This window comes from Megalobrama amblycephala, linkage group LG16, assembly GCF_018812025.1.
Source record: "Megalobrama amblycephala isolate DHTTF-2021 linkage group LG16, ASM1881202v1, whole genome shotgun sequence".
Taxonomy (NCBI): Eukaryota; Metazoa; Chordata; class Actinopteri; order Cypriniformes; family Xenocyprididae; genus Megalobrama; species Megalobrama amblycephala.
This window is the reverse complement of record NC_063059.1, coordinates 15,945,121-15,968,940: the sequence shown is the minus strand read 5'-3', so window position 1 is coordinate 15,968,940 and position 23,820 is coordinate 15,945,121. Positions and strand designations below refer to the sequence as shown.

The following is a 23,820-nucleotide window of genomic DNA, read 5'->3' as shown; positions in this document are numbered from 1 at the left end:
TCTCTGCATGATGTTCGGCCTGCTCTGCTTATGTGCAAGCTAGCAAGAGCCAGGCAGGGTTGCCAAATGCATTAATATCACAAAACCTTTTTTTTTGTTGTTTAAATGGTTTTATTATTGTGGTAATACAGATCAGCAGATCACATGCACAGCATCTTCATTTTGATTGCCCCCTGTTGGCTGGCTGCAGTATAGGTCATAATCCCCGCCCTCTACATGTAGTCGAATTGGAAGCTAGCCAAACTAAATAAAATCCATTTACACTTCAAATTTTTTTTTCTCCAAAGATAGTTTCTGTCATTTTAGGGTAGTTCTTATGCTGATGTATGCTTAATTATTAGTTTGGTTTTAAAACAAAAGTTAGGTTTTAGTTAGTTATTTGATGCTATTTAAATAGGTTGTAACGTCATGTTGCTAAGGTTGCTAAGGGGTGGATGACTTTGTAAAGAACCACCCGTCGGCCTAATGACCTGGGCAAAGGTAAAATGCGTGTATGTCTTTTCAGTGCCCTTGTGAAGTTCACTTAATTTTTGTAATTTAGTTTAAATTTTATTTTAGATGTGCACTTAATCTGACTCCAAATTCGAATGATTATTACTCTTAGATCATGTTTCTAATTAGGAATTAATCTTTGGTTATGTATTAATTTAGATCTTTGATTATTCTGATTATCTTATATTTTCAATTATTTGTTCATTAGGGACTTGGTATCGCACAGGAAGTTACATTGGCCGATTATGTACTTCTCACGATCACAAATACGCCAGTTCTGATTCTTAGACAGAGGATGCAGGGTAAATATCTCTGCTCACTCATAACAAAAAGCATAGTTTTGTACAGTGGGTACGGAAAGTATTTAGACCCCCTTAAATTTTTCACTCTTTGTTATATTGCAGCCATTTGCTAAAATCATTTCTTAAAAGTTCAAAAGTTAATTTTTTTCCTCATTAATGTACAAACAGCACCCCATATTGACAGAAAAACACAGAATTGTTTAAATTTTTGCAGATGTATTAAAAAAGAAAAACTGAAATATCACATGGTCCTAAGTATTCAGACCCTTTGCTCAGTATTTAGTAGAAGCACCCTTTAGATCTAATACAGCCATGAGTCTTTTTGGGAAAGATGCAACAAGTTTTTCACACCTGGATTTGGGGATCCTTTGCCATTCCTCCTTGCAGATCCTCTCCAGTTCTGTCAGGTTGGATGCTAAACGTTGGTGGACAGCCATTTTTAGGTCTCTCCAGAGATGCTCAATTGGGTTTAAGTCAGGGCTCTGGCTGGGCCATTCAAGAACAGTCACGGAGTTGTTGTGAAGCCACTCCTTCGTTATTTTAGCTGTGTGCTTAGGGTCATTGTCTTGTTGGAAGGTAAACCTTCGGCCCAGTCTGAGGTTCTGAGCACTCTGGAGAAGGTTTTCGTCCAGGATATCCCTGGGCCCGTATGTATAAAGCCGCTTAGAGTAAAATTTTAGTCTTAAGTGTGTCAAAATTCTAAGAATGACGACATTTTACTCTTATTCTTAGACTTAAGAATAAGTGTGATTCATAAAGGTTCCTAAGTGTCAAGACTAGGTCTTGGCTCTTAAATTATTTAAGAGAGCTGCAGAGGTGTCTTAACCTAGTTAAAGGTGGTAAAGAGGATGTTTTGTTTTATACATTTTTGCAATATTACTTGAAACTGTGTTTACTAAGTGATAAAAGACTATTTATTAGGTGCACTGAAAGGAATATTATTAATATACATCATCTGTGCACGAGGTAGGGCCTTAACCTCTTCAGCTCTGCAGCATATTTTGAATTTTTTACAGAATTAGGCATACCAGAATTTAAAAGAGAGCCCTACTCGCATACTTTGGAATAAATAGATAAAAATGGTCTCATTTTACAGAAAACACTCTGAATTTTAAAACATGGGTAAAATATTGAATATTTTGGATTTTATATGTTTACAATACTGTGATAAACACTAACAAAAAGTCAGATTTTTATTATTTTTTTTATTAAGTTTTTATTTAAGAGTCTGTAATTTAGGACATGTTTGGTCTATGTCGCTTCAGACAATCTCTTTTGATTCCACTAGGTGGCAATAAACAGGAGAAAAAAGATTTTTTTTGAGAACATCTTCTAAGCAAAAGTTATTTAGCTTTAATCGAAAGGAGGCGTTAGACTCTCCAAGTGTACTTTTACAGTCACCATTTTTGATTTCTGAAACCAGTAGGCATACCTGAACTTAAAAGACAGCCCTACCCACATACTTTGGAATAAATTGATAAAAATGGTCTTATTTTACAGAAAACTCTCAGAAGTTTAACACAAGTGCAAGATAATAAAAGCACGCAATAATTCGCTAAAAACGCCATCCAAAATCACAAACCAACTTCCAATCAAATCCCGTTTGATGGCGCGCACGCGATTCGTGTTCTTTAGTCCCACCTCCTCAACTTTGGAAAGGAAAAACTCGGGCTCTGAATGGTCTAGAAGCTTGATCGATGTGTCTATGGAGAGGGGGGGTCGTCAGCTTTCATGACATAGGACGCACTGCATGATGACGTCATTGCAAGTCGACAGAAATCAAAGAGAGTCAAATACTGGTCATAAATGTTTTACGCTGCATCGCGTGTTTTGATCTGCGCATCTGAGACATATTATAGTGCCGTTTAGCCATGCATGCTCACAGACACACGAGAATGGTCTCATTTTGAAGAAAACAACCTAAAGTAAAAGCTGATATAGGATATTTTAGGCTAGTATGTGAGCACAGATGTAGTTATCAGCGCAGAAATGATGCATAAGTTTGCTTGTTCACAGGAGTCATTTCAGTTTTCGTGATTCTTTTCGTGATTGCTTACATCTTTTAACACATTTTTAAAAGTTGAATTAAGTTGAATTAAGGTTGAAGATGTCAGTTTTCATATGGCTGGACATCACAATTGGCCGCTACTCTATGGCAGTTTATTGACTTTCCAAATGACCATCAAACCATGTGGCAAAAGAAAGCCACTTTTATGTTGACTGTGGGCTTCCCTGCAGTTGTTGGAGCCGTTGATGAACTCATGACACATCATTGCTCTAACTGTAAATGAGGAGACATATCAATAGAAAAAGATTCCACACCATCAATACTAATTTGTGATAATTTTGCACAATGCAAAGCTATTGCTTTTAAATCAATTTAAATATTAACACATTAATACGTTTGTGTTTTTTTAATTTTTTTTTTTATTGTTATTATTGTTTTTTATAATAACATTAAATGACTGGTATTGTGCTGCTGTGACTCACCCTTCCAGAGTCGCTATTGGCTGATTCAGAGGTTAAGGGTGGCCATTTTGAGTTGACATCATTGTAGTCCTTGGTTCACAACACTTAAGTCAGCACTTAAGAATCCGTCTTACACTTTACTAAAAGTTGCTTTTAGCTTCTTTATAAAAGTCTCCTACTCTTAGAAAACTCCTACTCTTTACTAAGAATTTTTTGACAGTTAAGTCTTTTGACTTCTTAAGAGCATTTCTGAGAAGTTTTATACATACGGGCCCTGTACTTGGCCGCATTCATCTTTCCCTCGATTGCAACCAGTCGTCCTGTCCCTGCAGCTGAAAAACACCCCCACAGCATGATGCTGCCACCACCATGCTTCATTGTTGGGACTGTATTGGACAGGTGATGAGCAGTGCCTGGTTTTCTCCACACATACCGCTTAGAATTAAGGCCAAAAAGTTCTATCTTGGTCTCATCAGACCAGAGAATCTTATTTCTCACCATCTTGGAGTCCTTCAGGTGTTTTTTAGCAAACTCCATGCAGGCTTTCATGTGTCTTGAACTGAGGAAAGGATTCCGTCGGGCAACTCTGCCATAAAGCCCCGACTGGTGGAGGGCTGAAGTGATGGTTGACTTTCTACAACTTTCTCCCATCTCCCGACTGCATCTCTGGAGCTCAGCCACAGTGATCTTTGGGTTCTTCTTTACCTCTCTCACCAAGGCTCTTCTCCCCCGATAGCTCAGTTTGGCCGGACAACCAGCTCTAGGAAGGGTTCTGGTCGTCCCAAACGTCTTCCGTTTAAGGATTATGGAGGCCACTGTGCTCTTAGGAACCTTAAGTGCAGCAGAATTTTTTTTGTAACCTTGGCCAGATCTGTGCCTTGCCACAGTTCTGTCTCTGAGCTCTTCAGGCAGTTCCTTTGACCTCATGATTCTCATTTGCTCTGACATGCACTGTGAGCTGTAAGGTCTTAAATAGACAGGTGTGTGGCTTTCCTAATCAAGTCCAATCAGTATAATCAAACACAGCTGGACTCAAATGAAGTTGTAAAACCATCTTAAGGATAAATTAAGTATTATTAAGTCTGAATACTTTCCGTACCCACTGTATATTTACGAAAACTGCATCTTACTAAGGCAGCAATATAAATGCATTATATAAAAGCAATATAAAAGCATTATAAATGTCTTCACTTTAACTTTTGATCAATTTAATGCATCCTTGCTGAATTTTAATTTAATTTAATTTTTATTTTGGAAAAACAAAACAAAAAAAAAACATACTGACCCCAAACTTTTGAATGATGGTGTAAGATCAATTCTGTCAACTGACCTGAAACACTCTTATAATCATTAATCTTTATTATTGTTCCCTGATTCAATGGAAAGACAATACGACTTAGAAAGAAGATATAAATAAAGAGTATATGAAATGATGATGTGTCAGAGAGAAAGAGGTTGCTGCTGATTTCTCTGTAGAAAGTAGATGTCTGTTCTACTAAACAGCTTCTGGCTGCTCATATAAGATGCTTCCATGGAGAAGAATTCCAATTTAACGCTGAGATGGTGACACTGATTGGAATTTTCTCTGCCACTACAGCTGTGAAAATGTGTTGTATCAGGAGTGTGTGTCTTTTGGCCATTGGCACTGAGTATTCTCAATACAGTGTTTGTACTGATTACTAAAGTCGTAAATGTAATATTGATATTTGTGCTCTGTATGGTGAGGTGTGTGTGTGTGTGTGTGTGTGTGTGCTATGGTTTCATCTTTACAGAAAAGAACAGATGGCAAAACTGTCTGTCATAAGCCCAGCACTCCGTTTTTTTCTTTCAACCTCTACTCTCGTTTTGTTCCTCTTTTCATAGGCAAGCATCACTATCATGTTTTTTCATACTGAGCATTATGGATTTTAACAATTTTTTTTCTTGCAGTGTTGAACTACCGACAGAGAGTTTTACTATATGTTTGTTTGTTTTTGTTTTTTTGTTTTTTTTGTTTTTTTCTCCGTACACTTAAATCACCATGCAGAGTTTTCTTTTGCTCCAAGTGATTGGATTTGAGATTTTTGCCTGTTGGAAAATGTAAAGATCTAGTTTTTATCTTCACTCTGTTATCTTCACTCTGTTATCTTCACTCTGTCATCTTCATACTGTTGTCCCTTCTCTTTTTCACATCATCCCTCTCTTTTTCTCATCTCCTACTCATTCCTTTCCTAATGACATCCCCAATGAGACACTGTGATCCCTCTTGTGCCCTCAATAACCCCTCACCAGATGAGACTCTGACTTTCTCTCTCACACACACACACACACACACACACACACACACACACACACACACACACACACACACACACACACACACACACACACACACACACACACACACACACAGATACTAGTATTGCCTTTTTCCACAGGGCTCAAAACAAGAAATGCAGAAAGACAGAGTGAATGAGAGAGGGTTGCCAAAGATTATGTAATCCTACTAAACAGTTGCACACAAGTGCTGAGGAAGAACATTGTACTCTCATTTTTCTGCTCTCTTTTTTCTCCTTCTGAATATAATTTTCAAATTTAATATCAAAGTACTTTACTGACAGTTTTTTTTTTTTTTTTTTTTTGCATACAAAATAACGGGGATAGAAGTATCAGCTCTCAGAAAACAAAACAAAACAACAGCTGCATCCCAATTCACATGCTACCCGTTTTAAGTATTCAAAATTAGAATTATTTTGTCCCAAATTATGTCCCATAATATGTTAAAAAGAGTAGGTTAACCCAAAAGTACCCAGATGGTCTATTATTTTCAGTGTAAATCAGAAGTGCAGATCCATGCACTGTTAAAGAACTGTTAAAATAAATCTACAAACATAGTTGTAGAATTATAGCATAAATTAATGTGGTGTGTGTATGAGGATGTTAACTGTGACAAAATGATTTAGGCCAGTTTACGGTGACAGGATGCAACTATGCAATATCGCAGTCCATTAAAAATGCAAATATGATGTGGCATGTCCCAAAACTTGCATACTCTTCTGCTACACACTCAAAAGTATTTAAAAAATAACTTTTTGGGATAGGCTATAAGTAGGTGAATTGTGACAAAACAAAACACATATACACACACAAAAAAAATTCTAAATAAAAATACAAAATAAAATAAAAATACAAATTGAAAACACATTATAATATTTAAGAGTACAATTAAATAAATAATACATTAAGTGAGACACGAGGGCTTGTTCAGAATGGAGCTCTGCATAAGGAGATTGTGAATTAGTTCAGCATGAAGAGGAAAAAGTGTGATCTCAGATCCCTTCTGAATTGTGTTGTGGGCTTTACAGCAGTGGGACTAATCATCACTCTGCACTCAGCAAATTAGATTACAGCAGTTCTTCAAACACAGCAAAGCTCTGCTTCTGAGATCCATCTATCTGCAGCTCTGTTTAACACGCACATGCACAGTAGAAACAGCAGGAGCCCAACAGTGTGTTGGAGGTTGTATAATATATTTACTAAAAATGAATTACCTACGAAATGCCACTTTAACATGGGTGCTGTGTGTGTGTGTGTGTGTGTGTGTGTGTATGTGTCTGTTCCTCATCAATCATCTTGTCGACACACACGTGAGCCAGACACAGATCTCCTCAGTCTCTCCATCACAGAGGAGTAATGTGCCACCGCTCAACATCAGGCTCTAGTTCAGGTTCAGATGTATAAACCCTCAGAGGAAAAAGAAAACACTTAATTTGAGATGTTTAAAGCTGATGTATGGCAGTTATTATGTTAAAGATCCCGTTTTTCGTGTTTTTTTTTAAGCTTTGATTGTGTTTATAGTGTGCAATATAACATGTGTTCATGTTTCGCGTGTAAAAAACACAGTATTTTTCACATAATTTATTTATCTGTATACCGCTGTTTCCACTGTCATAAAAACGGGCTGATGACTTCCTTGTTCTATGAAGTCCCTCCTTCAGAAATACGTAACGAGTTCTGATTGTGCCAGCGGTTCCTGTGTTGTGATTCGACAGCAGCTTAGCGCACCTTGCCCGGAAAGGTCACGCCTCTTACCGTAACGTGGAGATGCATGCGCTCAGTGTTATTGTAAACATAGTTTTACATGTGGATTATAATTTTCGGGAACCGAGTTAAACATAAATTGTAACCATTGATCTCTAAGTACAGCGTCCCTAGGAAGGCCAAACAAAGGTGATTGGACTGCGGGATGAAAATAACAGCGTTTCGACGACATGGCGACAAACACACTCTAAATACGCAACTCTTGCTCTTCTCCGTTGGAGCGCAACAAGACCACGCCCCCTTTTTTGTGTATTCCTGTGGGCGGAGGTTAGTCAAAAAACTAACGTGACGTCATTAAAGAAGGAAGTAGAGGGGTGTAGTCCAAACTGGCCGTTCGATGTAGGCGACTTCTGTTAAATAAAATATCTCGCTTGGCATTGAACTTTGAGCTTTAAAATTTTACAGATTTTACTCTAACAACAACATTACACTAACTAAAGTTTGAAACATGGGATCACGAAGAACGGGACCTTTAAAATATTTTCTAATGTGCAGACGTCTTTCCTTTACTCTATTCACTACAGTGTCTTCTTCATTTTTCATCTTTAAATATAGTATTACGTTCTACACTTTTGATGAAATTTTGCTTGTGGAGATATTTGTCTCTCTCGTGCTGTCTCTTTCCGTTCCTTCAGAAGACATTTAGCAATTAGTCCTTCTGATTACATTAGCAATCATCTTCCTGTCATAATGTCTGTCTTCAGCAGATATGATGGGTGTAGAGTGCATGTGTGTGCAGGATGGTAGTCAAAATGATTGAATTCAAGACACTAGATTGGAAGATGTATAGTCTTTTGGAACATTTATTGTTAAATGAGGGTGTGTTTGGATTCTGTAATTGCTTGAAAGTTAAGATCAGTTAAGGGATTTTGCTATTAGCTAACATTATTTAGGAGTTTTAATAGGTCTGCAAGATTTTGATACTTCATGAACATTTTTGGTCCTTTTATAGCAAAGACTAATACACACTGTTTAAAAGTTGAGGTTCAGTAAGATTTTTTTTTTTTTTAAGAAAATCTTACTTTTAATCAAGTATTAAATTGATCAAAGTGTCAGATCAAATTGATCATATTTTTAATAAATAAATAACTATCTTACTGATTCCAAACATTTGAACAGTAGTGCTTCTGCTAAAATTTTCTCATGCCAGCTTTTACGAGTATTGATTAGCCTCAACTATAAGAGTCATGGACAAAAAACACAAAACCATGTCCCTGGTTTACCATTGTCTTGAGATTTTATAGAGAATTCTTCATCTATGCTATAATTTCAGTTCAGCTTCTATTATTTTCATATATGGTTTGATGTCTACACTGCCTTCTAAAACAGTTCAAATTCGGTCAAAGTGAACTTATCTTTCACTACTAAATATGCATTGTTAAAAAGAGATTTTCAGCTGTCAGCAGCTTTTATGAGTTCAGTCAGGCTTATTTTCTTGGCAGCTTTGGGGATGACCAGACCAGGTGCCTGTTGGTGAAAGATTTCTACTGGGGTCTATTCTATTTTAGGTGCTAGTATGCTAATTCAACTCTGGTCTGGCTGGAGTCAGACTTTTGATTGTTGGCAGGTCTTGTGTACATTGTAGCCTATACTGCCCAAGGACTGTCTATATAGACAGGAAGTGAATCTCAAATCCATACCACCATAGCAGACTGGGGTGCAACAAAGTGGTGTCTCATTCAGATGATGACATAGCAGTCTTTCTGAATGTTGTATAGAGACAACAATAAACAAATTAAGATAAAATGCATTAGCCTTTCATCAGAAAGTAATACGTACTGGTGTTTTCATTGCCATTTCAGTGTTCAGTGTGTATCAGACTCTGTGTGAATGGATTTGTGGGTGTGCCATCTGACGCCAAAGCTAATTCTGTCCCAGTTTGTTGACAGTAATTTCAGAACATCATGCCTTTATCTTACTTATGTTTTCTCCACAGAAAGTCTTCTTTCTGCTTTTCATGAATTTGTACCTGTGTTAATGTGTTAGTAGCAATCAAATGGTTACATAAGGAACAAAAAGCACATATAAAGTATAAAACTTGAAAAATATGTTTAGTATTAAAAGGTTGTAGTTTTTAGGTTTTGATCAGGTGTCAGAAGTCACTTACACTGGTGTTCCCCAAATAATTTTTAACAGCTGCCTAGAGTAATTTTCACTTGCAAAGTAAAGAGCCCTGAATTAGCCATCAAGTGGTAATAGATGCTTCAAACTCACACACTATGGCCTATTTAAATGCTTGTTTTGCAAATGTAGTTTCTCCCATAATTAGATGTCGGGATACCTTATAAAAGGTTTATTTACTCTCCATTCCAGTTTACAGCAGTTTAAAGTATATGTTAGTATGATGTGTGGTTTCTTGGGATGTTTCCGGTGTTTCTACTGTATGTCCATTATAGCTGGCATTTTTAAATCCACTAGCATGCCTATAACTAGAGCTTTCTTTTATATTCAGGAGCTGCTCATTCTCATTCAACCAGTGACTACATTGAAGAATCTCAAGTTGTCATGGCAGACTAGGCACTCGCCATGGGGACAAGCTGTTGATTGACAGTGACGGGGCTAAAGGGTAGCTGACTATCCATCAGGAGGGATCCGTGTGCCTTTGTTTGTTCGTGCAGTGTGTGTTGGTGTAAATGAAATTGATGGGAGCTGATGAGGGAATACAGAAGTGTATGTACAAATACTGTGAGGCCATTAGGAGTTCTATCCATGTAATCATGAATATCATAACTACCAATAGATAGTGTGGAAAGGTTCTTCAATCCTTTATACTTCACAATAGTTCAATTGGTTAACGTTAGTTAATGCATTTATGTATCAACTAACAATGAACAATACTTATGCAGCATTTATTAATCTAGGTTAATGTTAATTTCTATATTTACTAATACATTTATTAACATGTCAATTTGTATAAATAAACATTTAGTTAATGTATGATGAACAAACATGAATTAACAATAAACAGTAGCATAAAAAATTAGCATTAACCTAGAAAAATAAATTCTGTAAAATGGTTGTACATTCATTGTTTGTTTATGATACCTAATACATGGACTAATGTTAATGAACCTATTTTATAAAGCGTTTCTGAGAAAACTGACACTGGAAGAAGACAGTTTATGTCAGGGGTCTCAAACTCAAATTGGCGGGGGGCCGTTTCTGTGATTGACACCTCATAGGAGGGCCATATTAACATTCAAGCGCAAGAAAGCGCAACATTTCAGAAAATTTATTTCCTTTGCATTATTTCTCATTTACTTCAAATTTCATTAGGCCTACTAAAATATTTTTATACCTATACTGTAAATATTTTATTTACCATACTAAATGTAAACAGCAGTGTCTCTAATACTACTAATATACTAATATAATACTACTAATATAATACTATTAATTGCAACAGTCTGGTGCAACTTCTCACATCTAACAAGGTGCATGGAATAAAAAAAATTAGTAATTTAGGAACAAAACCAGCAACACTTGTGGCGTGGAGGGGTCAAAAATAAACAAAAAACTTTATTTTGTCAAAAAATAAAAATCTCTCATTGTCACATACATTATTATTTTTAAACATTTATTGGAAGTATTTTCCCTTACTTTATGTTAGCTTAAATAACATTAAAATCTTGCACTGAACAACACTGTACTGAACAAATACAATCCCTGAGTACATTTGTACACGCTTCTGTTTCTTGACCGACACCTGGCAGCGCTTGTGCTCACACAGCTGAGACACATTTGTCCAAGATGCCGTTTGAGCATCGGTAACGTTTAATGGTTGCATCGGACGCATTTCGGTGGACTTAAAGCCGAGTGCTTTTACTGTAATTTAGGCAAGCGCGCTCATAATAGAAGCGACGTGGTTGAGAGCGCGGCTCATGGTTGCATAGCAACGACAGACGCCACTGGAGCGAAAGCTGAATATTTATATTTGAGTTTCGTTAAATGACCATCCCTACAGTATAAATTCCGGGTATCTCTTGTTCTTTGAAACCACACTAATGGGGAAGACTGCTGACTTGGCAATGGTCCAGGAGACAATGATTGACACCCTCGACAAAGAGAGTAAGTCACAGAAGGTCATTACTGAATGGGGTGGTTGTTTACAGAGTGAAATATCAAAGCATATTGAATGCAAAGTTGACTGGAAGGAAGAAATTGGGTAGGCAAAGGTGCACAAGCAACAGGGATGACCGCAAGCTTGAGAATACTGTCAAGTAAAGCCGATTCAAACACTTGGGAGAGCTTCACAATGAGTAGAATGAAGCCGGAGTCAGCGCATCAAGAGTCACCACACTCAGGCATCTTCAGGAAAAGGACTACCAAGCCACTTCGGTTCCTGAAATATTCTGTTCCACTGGGTGGCGCTTACGCGAATATTCATGATATCCTCCTGTTGTGGGCATGTCCTTGAGACAACGCCCAAGCGAATGGAACTGAAAATATTAGTAGACGCTTCTCAAATCGCATCGGTTTAATGGATTATTTCGAAAAGGTAATAAAATATTCCTTTGGAATATACCTTTGGAACTTTGTTTTGATGACAGTCTTCATGCCAGCAGCTACTTAAAGAATGTTATTTTTGTTCAAAATATTATAATTATGATAGGAAATTATAGTTTAGTTTCATTATATTTAAAGTTTGACAAGGCAGGATATTGGAGCACAAAACCCTGAAATGTGTCAAATATAACACATAGGCTACTCAAACAACCTTATGTAGGCCTACCTGATTTAAAACAATTTAAAAAGCAGTCAAATAAAATAATTCTGATAATAATAATAATATCATTTATTTCTGTGAGGTAATACAGCACAAATGCACAGAAAAAATAAACAGTATAAATAAACAATTGGGTAGCTCTGGCAGTGTGTGTGATCCAGACATAATAAAGGCTGTTCCCGAGTGCTAAGGCCCTGTTTTAATATTTACCCCAGAACCTCACATTTAGACATTTAGTCTTTTCAATTTGAGTTACATTCATAGCAATTACTACTGTACTTGTTATAACATTTAAAGTAATTAGTATTTATATGATTTGTTAAAAAAAAACACCAAAAAAGAAAAGTCAATTTTCAGGATAATATTTTAAAGATAATTTTGTACAATCCAAATGAGCTTTACAGATCTTTAGAAAGGGTTTTAACAATGTCTGTCATGTTTTTCAATTATTGCACATGCACCAATAGGTCAATCAAGGTCAGTTACAATAACTTAGGACACTAAAGAGACCTTTCTACTTACTCTGAAAAACACCAGAATAAAGAAGCCCAGGGTCTCTGATCACCTGTGTGAACGTGCCTTATTCCTGCTGCAGGAGGTATGAGGACTGCAGATGAGAACAGAGCAATAAACTGCAATGTCCGTAATGTAAGATGCCTGAGACAGTGGTAAAGGGAGACTGAAGGACAGCTGATTGTCCTTCCAGTGCCAAACCACATGTAACCATAAGTCCCCCCAGACATGTTTGAGAATGTGAAATGCCTTGGTGGAAGATTGGAGTAACATCTCACAGCAAGAACTGCAAATCTGGTGCTGAGGATGAGATGCTCTAAAGCAGCTGGTGCCACTTCAGACTTTCAAATACTCCGTTCATCAAATGTCTGTGAAATTTGTTCAGTTTATGTCTCAGTTGTTGAATCTTTTTGTTTGTACAAATACTTTAAGAAATTTGCTGGAAAAAAAAAAAATTGCTGAAAGTGAAAAACTCAAATTTCTCGAAAAATTTGTTGTTGCTTTGCAACAAAAATATGTGACAAATAACATCAAGTGTGCATTTTACTTGTTTGACTTTAATGATAATGTGTCATGATATCCAGTAAAATATGAGAAAACGGGAAATATTTGTAGTTTAGAGTTGATAAGGGTAGCCTTACTGTGGTGATAAACACTGAAAATATCCAAATAATCAAGAAATTAAGGATGACACAGTATATTTACACCAGGCTATAGCTTATATACTTTTTTATTAGGTCACAGATACATTTGTAGAGGTTTATTTCAAGTTGTCAGCACTATGCAGTAGCTAGTCACAGAATGACAACGAAGGAAGCAAACTATCAAACTATTCAAAAACTTTTTAAAGCCTCACGAATAAAAACGCTAAACAGAAAACACATCGGTGTAAAACAAGGTTATTCGCTCATGTTTGCTCTGCTGTATCCTTCTGTTTATCTGAATGCCTGTACTCAATCAGGCAAAATAGCTCAGACGATTTATCATATTACACAAGCTGCATTGCTTTGAACATGTGAACTGTTGACTAACATTGAATATTTTATTACCTTTTCAAAATAATCCATTAAACCGATGCGATTTGAGAAGCGTCTACTAATATTTTCAGTTCCATTCGCTTGCGCGTTGTCTCAAGGACACGCCCACAAAAGGAGGATATCATGAATATTCACGTAAGTTTTCAGTTACAGAAAATGGATAAAGTAATCAAATATAAAATAACACTGCATATTATCTTTACTGTATAAAATAAATAAAGATTAATCATTATTGAAGTTACAAAAGCTATTCAGTCAAGAGCAGTGAGTGATTTCTTTGTTATTTGTTGTTTGATTTTAACATTAAAAACAGGCAGCAGGAATAGTTTTTTTTTCTCCTTTAAAGGTGCCCTAGATTCAAAAATTGAATTTACCTCGGCATAGTTAAATAACAAGAGTTCAGTACATGGAAAAGACATACAGTGAGTCTCAAACTCCATTGTTTCCTCCTTCTTATATAAATCTCATTTGTTTAAAAGACTTCCGAAGAACAGGCGAATCTCAACATAACACCGACTGTTACGTAACAGTCGGGGTATACGCCCCCAATATTTGCATATGCCAGCCCATGTTCCCAACATTATGAAAGGCATTAGACAAGGGCAGAACGTCTGGATGTGCACAGCTGAATCAACAGACTAGGTAAGCAAGCAAGGACAATAGCAAAAAATGGCAGATGGAGCAATAATAATTGACATGATTCATGATAACATGATATTTTTAGTGATATTTAGGGGCCAAGCACCGAAGGTGCTTAGGCACCTATTGTTATTGTTGGCGTTCCGTACGCTTATTATTATTCTTCCGCTTCTTCTTCCGCTCTTGAAGTCTATGGCAGCCCATAGAACCGCTTGCGGGAAAGTTGTGAAATTTGGCACACAGTTAGAGGACAGTCTGACCTTTGACCATAGCAAATTTGGAGTCTCTAACTCAATCCCTCTAGCGCCACCAGCTGTCCAAAGTTGCACTTATGTTTATGTTAATAACTTTTGAACCGTAAGGGCTAGAAACAAAATTCTTTTTTCCCCTGAGTCCTTGGCTCAAGACGAATCGAATGACGAATCATTTTCCGTCATGAAAATTTTTCCGCCATTTTGAATTTTCTGATAAACCTACTTTTTCGAACTCCTCCTAGATCGTTACTCCGATTTTCACGAAAATTGAACCAGATCATCTTCAGAGAATGCTGACAAAAAGTTATGGAATTCAAGTCGATTGCTCAAACCGTTTTCGAAAAACACATGATCGAATTGTACGTAGCGCTTGCGAAAATAGAAGTAAGGCTGTATCTCTGTAACACTTTATCATATTCAGACCAAACTTGGTACATGTCATGACAAGCAAGACCTGAGGCACCATGCAGTGTTTCGGCGCAGCGCCACCTACTGGTGCGGAGATATGAAAAATTGATATTTTTGCTTAAAAATTTTGATGGGTTTGTCCTAAAATCATTTGGTCTCGTTGGATTCGGGGAATCATGCCGAGTCGAATGATATCCAATTTTCCCACTTCGGCCATTTTGGCTGTCGGCCATTTTGAATTTTGTGCTAAAATGCTGTATTTTACGAACGCATTAGCGTATCGTGACGAAACTTGGTATGGGTCATCAGCACAATGCCCTGAAGGAGCCTGAGAAGTTTCGGACCAGCGCCACCTTGTGGTCAAAAGTTATAACAAAATGTATAAAAATGATAATAACTTTTGACTGTATTCACCAATTGTAATGAAACTGGTCTCAGTAGATTCCTTGGGTCATGCTGAGAACATAGATATCAAATTTGCCATAGTCAGCTAAACTTCCTGTCCGCCATATTGTTTTTCTTTAAAAACCTACTTTTTCGAACTCCTCCTAGACCGTTGCTCCGATTTTCACCAAAATTGAAACGTGTCATCTTCAGACCTTGCCGACAAAAAGTTATGGATTTCAAGTTGATATGTCAAACCGTTTTTGTATACCAGAGCAAAACATTTGAGATATGATGCAAAAATGACTCTTGAAGCTGTATCTCTGCAATGCTTTATCATATTCAGACCAAACTTGGTACGTGTCATCACAAGCATGACCTGAGGCATCATACAGTGTTTCGGCGCAGCGCCACCTACTGGAGTGGAGATATGAATAATGGCTATTTTTGCTTATAACTTCTGATGGGTTTGACCAAAATTCATAAATTTGGTATGGGTCATCAGGACAATGCCCTGAAGGAGCCTGAGAAGTTTCGGACCAGCGCCACCTTGTGGTCAAAAGTTATAACAAAATTGACAAAAATGCTAATAACTTTTTTTTCTAATTGCTCACTGCTGCTGTTGGTCTGATGCTCCCAGCCATGTTGGCTGGCTTCTTGTGCCGTTTTTGTGCTTGGCCCCGTAATTGCTGCTTGCAGCTATATTTGTAAATTGTCTTTCTAAATGTTTCGTTAGCATGTTGCTAATGTACTGTTAAATGTGGTTAAAGTTACCATCGTTTCTTACTGTATTCACGGAGACAAGAGCCGTCGCTATTTTCATTTTTAAACACTTGCAGTCTGTATAATGCATAAACACAACTTCATTCTTTATAAATCTCTCCAACAGTGTAGCATTAGCCGTTAGCCACGGAGCATAGCCTCAAACTCATTCAGAATCAATGTAAACATCAAAATAAACACTGTACTTACGTGATTAGACATGCTGCATGACGAACACTTTGTAAAGATCCATTTTGAGGGTTATATTAGCTGTTTGAACTTTTTTTTATGTTGTTTAAGGCAAGCGCAAGCTCTTGGGGCGTGGAGCACGAGATTTAAAGGGCCACACACCCTGAATCGGCTCATTTCTAATTATGCCCCAAAATAGGCAGTTAAAAAATGAATTAAAAAAAATTTTGAGTTGAAACTTCACAGACACATTCAGGGGACACCTTAGACTTATATTACAACGTGTGGTGTTCAGGTCTCACCTGCGCTTGCGCGCTATCAACACCCGGGTGATGACGGCGTAAATTACTGGACATTAGAGCATACGGCACTTGAAGTAAACAGTTTACAAAGAGTGACTGTTTTGTCCACGCTTTTTGATTATGTTGTTGTAACGTTTTGCGCATCCATAGACTGAAACATACATTATCTGAACTCTGTCTGTCTGTTACGTTGCTATTTTAAACAAATCATATTAACCAATAGATGCGTCGTCATTCGAGATGGACCGCGGTGCAAGTGTGTACCGAACTGTAAGTGGAGAACCGTACGGTTCGATTTTTTACCGAGAACCGTTGCGCCCCTAATTCACGTCATACAATAGTTTCATTGGTATCTGGTAACGGCGCTATTAAGTATTACAACAAACAATGTTTGGGTTTGCTGCTACCTTCCCAGAAACCGCACATCACATAAAACAGGTAAGACAAACAAAACAACCAGTAATATGTAAATGTATGCGTGTGTGCAATCGTGAGAGTTATGGCAGGGAGATGGATGGGTGGATGATTGCTATTGAGGGAAATTTGGAATGTAAGCAGGTGTATTGTGTGTGTGACCAGTGCCGTTCAGCCCTCAGAGCTATAGGTCCCCACTTCACAGTGGCCAGTGGAATTGAGAATTGTTCAATTTCACTGGTTCCTAAAATTTTGGTATCGAAATAACCCTACTGATTAGAATTTACATGGGTCAAAAACAATGAAAACAATACAAAAAAATTCATAGTGAAAAACATGTCTCTAATCTTTTCCGGCCTAATTTGCTGTCAGTAACTAAATATGAACCACTCTTCATGTGTCTCTGCCTCTTGTTTACCTTGAATTGTATTTCCATATATTTGAATAAAACATTTTCAAAGGTTCCTACTTATTATATCCCCTATATGTGTGTGTGCATGTGTTGTTTCTCTGATACGATGAGGTCTGGTTGGTACTGTGTTCAGTGTACCATGTAAGGTTTAGGATAGCGTCCACATGGCTTTCTTCTTCGAGGCTGTATGTGTCTTGCGATCAATCATTTCACCACACGGTAAGACGGATAAAGTGTGAATGTGACTGTGTGTGTTCAGTACTGTGTTTTTTTACATGTCTGAATATGGGCAATTGCATTCATTTGACTCCATATAATAAGAGTATTTACTTTTATAGACTCAATGTCCCATATTTAGGTTAAATGCTTTAACTGTTTGCCAACACACTATGTGGGATCTTTGTGAATCTCTTTAAAACATCCCTCATACCATCAGATTTATATTGGATTTTTCTTCCTTATGGATTCGTGCCTACAGAAACCAGTTGCTAAAATCCCATAATGCAGTCAGTATATGTATTGGTGTTTATTTATATCTAGAGGTATTTGGCTTTTTTTTTTTTTGGGAACTATACCTAATATCAGAGGAATGCTGAGACACACCACAAGGAAATTATTTAAAGTATATGTATGTATTTCTTTGTTTATTTAGTTATTTTTTAACTTATGTTTTTATTTATTTATTTATTTATTTATTTATATTTCTTATTTAATTTTTAGAATTTGTATTAATTTTTTTTAAGAATTGTTTTTTTTTTTAGAATTTGCATTTATATTTATTTATTTAATTTGTTTTTTTATTTTTTATATTGATTTATTGCTTTTAGAATTTATTTATTCATGTTTATTTATTTATATTTATTGTTCAATTTATTTTTTTTAGGACGATTAACTTTTTTTTGCACCGTGACATTATTTTCATGACAATTAACTCAATGATATCAGACATTTTACTTCTGAGATTTTTTTTTTCATTTTCATTATTATTAGGGCTGGGTGATATATTGCATGCGATTGTCACGCGCATTTCGTCAGTAAAGCCGGTTCCCTGATTACCGCTAAATCGCCATCACCTGCTTTCAAATGGAGCGCTATTTAATAGACAGAATTTATCGCAGAATTTATCTGCGATAATGAACGCTATATTGCGTAGCTTGTCAGTGATCTACGGTTCTGTCTATTAAATGGCGCTCCATTTGAAAGCAGGTGATGGCGATTTCGCGGTAATCAGGCAACCGGCTTTACTGACAAAATGCGTGAGACAATCGCATGCGATATATCGCCCAGCCCTAGTTATTATCAATGTTCTCTACATTTTCATTATTGTTTTAATTAATTTTATTATTTATTTATTTTTTTATTTTTATTTTTATTTTTTTACTGTATTTCAGTTAATGAAACTGTAATAGATTTGTGCATTTTTCGTAAATGCACATAAAGTAAAGGTATATCACAACTTTATTTCCTTTTAAGATTTTTTTTTTTTTTCTTCATTTTTAAATTTGTGGTGAAATATTAAACCTGGGGCATATTTTTCACACATTTCTTGAGATTCACCAGTACATTTTCCTGTAGCCTAAGTCTGTCCAAGGTCATGGGTTCAATTCCTAGTATCAATGAAATGCCATAAAAGTATATTTGAGGATCAAACTATAGACCAATTTGGAGCAAATGTCACAGTTACATCACTTGCAGCTGAGTACGCATAGCGGTGGCAGAAAAATAGCGGTAACAAGTGGAGGAAAATGGGCAAAATGAATGTGCTGTAGGCAGAGAGGATGTGAGAGCCTGTTGACCCACATTCAACCCATTTCCTGCTCAGCATTTAAACAGAGCAGTTATTTCCTCTTACGACCAGCCCCTCTATTAATGTCTAAAACATGTTCACACGCATAGACATAAACCAATTAGAATATATATATACAACTAAAGCTTTGTTTTTTTAAGTATTAACATGAAAGACGAGTTGAAATAAATGAAACAACCATTAATTTTACGATGCCTTATGGTATATGCTTTGTTACTTCCCTGAGTTATTGAAAGACAGACAGTGTCACTTTGATATTGACACACAATGTGTGTGTTTTCAAGTGAAAGGAACATGCCATTGTGACCAAGTTGAGTTAAAATTGGTCTGTTCCTCTGTTGGTTGTGATTGGTCTGTTCTTCTGTTAGTTATGATTGGTCTTCACAGTAACAACCTTAGGGAATGCCATAGCGACAGACGGGCTGGCCCCGCCCCTCGGGGTTGAGTTGTCAAGCAGGTTTTTGTTTATGTGCCAGTCTCTGGCCATGTGGGAGTGTGTCTTGACACAAACACACTGCATTTTCCATTTTAATGAAGACAAGTCTCCTGTGAATACTGCTGAACTCATAAACACTTTGACAGGAGATTTTTGGTCCCCTATATGGGCCCCCTTTGTGTTCTGTAAGTTCAGTTTAAGAGGGAATATTTTGGGATATTTTCTATGTAGTTTCTGTGAAATACTAGATAGATGTTTTAGCATTTTGTTAGTTGTTAATAGCATTTTTAGCATGAAGATAGCATGTTTTAATACATTTCTAGCATGTTTTACCATGCAGTGATACAGTATTACTATATGCGCCATTAGCATGTTTTAGCATGTAGTATGTAGATTTGTCATTATCACTTATGTCACCTCACATTGCAAACTTGCAATAAAAATAGATTTCCAGGTTTTGTTGTTGTTGTTGTTGTTGTTGCTTCAAAACACTGTTAGCTTGAAAGCTCCTTAACAATCGAAGGCTAGCATGGTTTAAATGCAGTATAGTAAACGGTGTGGTACTGACATATGTTTTAAATGTAATTTAAATGCATTTCCCATTCAAGTTAGAATAACTTGGTACTGTTAATTCTGTTGTGAAGTTACACTTTTAGTCTAACATTTTGTAAAACGATTATTTAATTGTGTAAACCAAATAATCAAAAAGGTGTGTATTAGTTAGCTGTTCAAAATTGCTTCTCTGCTTGTTTCTGCTTGGGATCTTTGATATTGGCAGAGCTTTGATAAATCACTTTTCCACCCACTGCATGGTCAGCCACAGCAGCCTGTGTAATGGTGCATTACAACATCTGAAAAATGCCCACTCATTTCCCACTAACCCCTTCCCTTCTTGTTCTACAGAACCTGTCACTTGTACCCACAAAACACCCTCCATGTTCTGCACAGACAACTAATTGCCCCATTTGTGAATTGATTTTCCCAATCATGTAAACAGTGCCACTTTCAACATTGGTAATGTTTGTTTGAGCAGCCCAACAACCAGTGGTGTGAGATTGAGGTGGGACTACCTGTTTTCAGACAATGGAAACCCTGTTGTCAAACAATCATTATTATTTTTGCAGTTCCGATTGGTGCCATTAATGAAGAAGAAATCATGCTTGACCTAAACAGTTGTCATGAAATTAATTTTCTAAATGCAAGTTATAGATCTTATTGTAAACAATTCATCCGTGCACGTTTCATGTTTTAAAAAATGCTTTGATCACGTAATGTTTTATCAAAATGGCATAACTGGACCTACCAGTAAAACGACAGAGTGGTGACGTATGCAGGACATCTCCAATCATTTAGCCCACTTAAACTCTGCCCTTGCAAACTCTGTGTTGATCTATCTCCACTTTTGAGTGCAACGTCCACGTCAAAATCCAATCAACAACTGATGCATAGAACCAAGTCCCCACCCTACATCTTGGATGTACGTTCCAATGCGGAAGAAAGATAGTAGATAGTTGTTGTTGTTGTTGTAGCTCTACTTTACACCTCTTCTGTTTTTCCCCACAGACTTTAACTACAACACTGATGGCTATGAAGGAGATACTGCAGAGGACAGGAAGTCTCAGGATGGCTCAGAGACCATGCCTTTCATAGACGAGTCGCCTACCATGTCCCCTCACCTCTGCGCACGGGGACAGGATGGAGAGGCCGTCTCACCCACGCCACCTGACGGGCTACTGCCTGGGGTATGACTGTATTTTTGACTGTGTGTGTGTGTGTGTGTGTGTGTGTGTGTGTGTGTGTGTGTGTGTTTAGGATTAGAAGAAACAGCCGTTAAACAGTCAGTTAAAAGTATGCTGCTAACACGCTGCCAAAAACCTCTTTGCCGTCTTAAGCTGGCTTACTGGTGTTATTGTAAACATACTTAATGCTGGTTAGTGAAATGTATATTTCTATTCATATATTGGATTAAACACATTCCGCCATTTAAATCTGTCTGTCCAAAACACTCTCATGGCAATTCATAACTATTTTACATTTTGGATTGTGCAATGTCATTCGTGCATTTCCATATGATCTGCTTACACTCCAGTAATGGTTATATTTAGGGGTGGACCTTCATGCTTACAAAATTCATATGAAATCCTTATGTTATCGCCACTTCATAAAACATTTATGTTTTCCAGTGAGATCGGTTTGGTCTGTTTATATGTTTAGAGGAGCTTTGTATGTGTTCATGTTCAGCTGTAATGACTGCAGTTTTTATTAATGCTCTTAATGTGAGTTCATCCAAAAATGTACACTACCATTCAAAAGTTTGAGGTCTGTAAGGTTATTAAAAAGAGAGACTGTGATCTTCTTAACAATATCTTTTTGTGTGTGTGTGTTCGACAGAAGAAAGAAAGTCATACGGGTTTGGAATGACACGAGGATAACTAAGTGATTATAGGATGTTAATTTTGGGTGAACTATCGCTTTAAGACTGTTGAAGTGTATGTAGTGTTTATGAGATGACATCATACACAGAGGATATGAAGATTTTAAAAGCACTATTTTTAGGTTTAGCTTTATAGCATTGCACAGACATGCTGTATAAATGTTTGGGATCTGTTGTTGTATCTGCAATATATTCTGTTAAGATTTTAATGGCTGTTACAGAGAGCAGTGTTATACTCTTCACATTTAATAGCATGATCCTGCACAAAACATGAGATTTAGGTGGGCTAAAAAAGTCTGAGGAACTTCACTGTCTTTTTACCAGCCTTTGTTGTTAATGTCAGCTCACAATCAGCCAGCATCACTCTCTTCATTGCTTTCACTTTCACTTGGGTGTGCTTTACTGACATGAAAAATAACGGTGTGGTTGTTTTGCCAAATCACTTTCATAGCTTCAGGCAATGAAATAAATGCTTTGCTGAGTCCATTCTCACCTGGTGTGTCTCAGCATAGCATACTGAGTATAATGCAGTGCCAGTGTCTTAATGCCTAAAACAATAACAATCCATGGTAAATGGAACATATCCATACAACAAACCCTCAGAATTATTATTACGCTGAAGTCAAACTTAAAATTTTCATTGCATTAGATGAGGGTTTTTCAAACTGGGGTTTGTGAGGGAACTGCAGGGGGTGGATGAAAAGCTAATTTTTCAATAATAAAAAGTAAAATTAAAATAAATAATTTTAAAATAAAAAATCCAAATAAAACATACAAAAAAAGACAAAATATTTTATTAATTTGCCTGCATGTGTAACATAAGAGAACCATTGAATGCTAATGTTTTATTTAATTATTGAAATATTAATTTAAAATCTCAGGGGGTGCCTCATGTAAATATTTTATGTCATAGGGGTTTGGCTGTCAAAAAAAAGTTTAGATAATAAAGATTTAAAAAAAAAAAAAAAAAAAAAAACGGCTTTCAATTATTTTACACAGTGATAACACAAACTTCTAATCTAATATTTCTAATCTAAGGGTTAAATATTCAAATAGTTTTCAATCAGATGGACATTTCTCAATCTTTCTGTAATGATGAATGTATTTGGCCATTTATAATGTGCATTTCAGGGATTAAACTGACACTGAGGTATATGTGTTTGTCACATGTATTTACGCCCATTATAAACACGCATGACTATTCTCATTGTATGACAGGTAATGAGTGTTAAAGTGTTGAATTTGAGAGTGATGTGTAACCAGGCTCAAGCTTTTACAACAGCATCTCCATCTAGTGGTAGAGCAGATGAAGTGCTGCCTTACAGTGTTTGTGCCTTTATAGTTCTGCTCCATTACTGAAGAAATATAAGCTGTGAAACCTGATATAGGAAAATCACATATTTGAAGGTTTATTTTACATTTCAATAAAACAAATTTTATTGCATAATGAAAACATTTATAAAATAAAATATATAATAAATAATACATAAATTAAATAATTTTGATATTAATACAATTCCTGACACAATTCAGGACACATTTCTTTGTTCAGTTTCATATTTTGCACGTAGCCTCTCATGGAATAATGGAGCCCTCTATTACAAAATATATTAAGTGTAAATGCGTGATTAATCCAAATGGTCTTTTGTTTTGTTTTTGTTGCAACAAAAGTTTTACAAAGATAAAGCAATTGTAACTAAAGGGAAGAGGCTTCAGTTTAACACCTTAGAGGAAAAACATTTTTTATTATCAAGATCTTC

General features: G+C 36.5%; 1 protein-coding gene across 3 annotated transcripts in view; it reads left to right on the top strand.

Annotated features, from left to right (window-relative positions):
- The window catches only part of abr (ABR activator of RhoGEF and GTPase), a 343,069-nt gene that overhangs the window by 88,645 nt on the left and 230,604 nt on the right, over positions 1–23,820 (top strand). For 2 of the 3 annotated variants that reach the window (XM_048161871.1, XM_048161872.1), the window contains exon 2: positions 21,190–21,368. In XM_048161871.1, the coding sequence (XP_048017828.1) occupies positions 21,190–21,368 (179 nt within the window). Of the gene's footprint in view, positions 1–17,475; positions 17,603–21,189; positions 21,369–23,820 lie in introns of those variants that run through there. The other variant, XM_048161873.1, reaches the window with a different exon arrangement.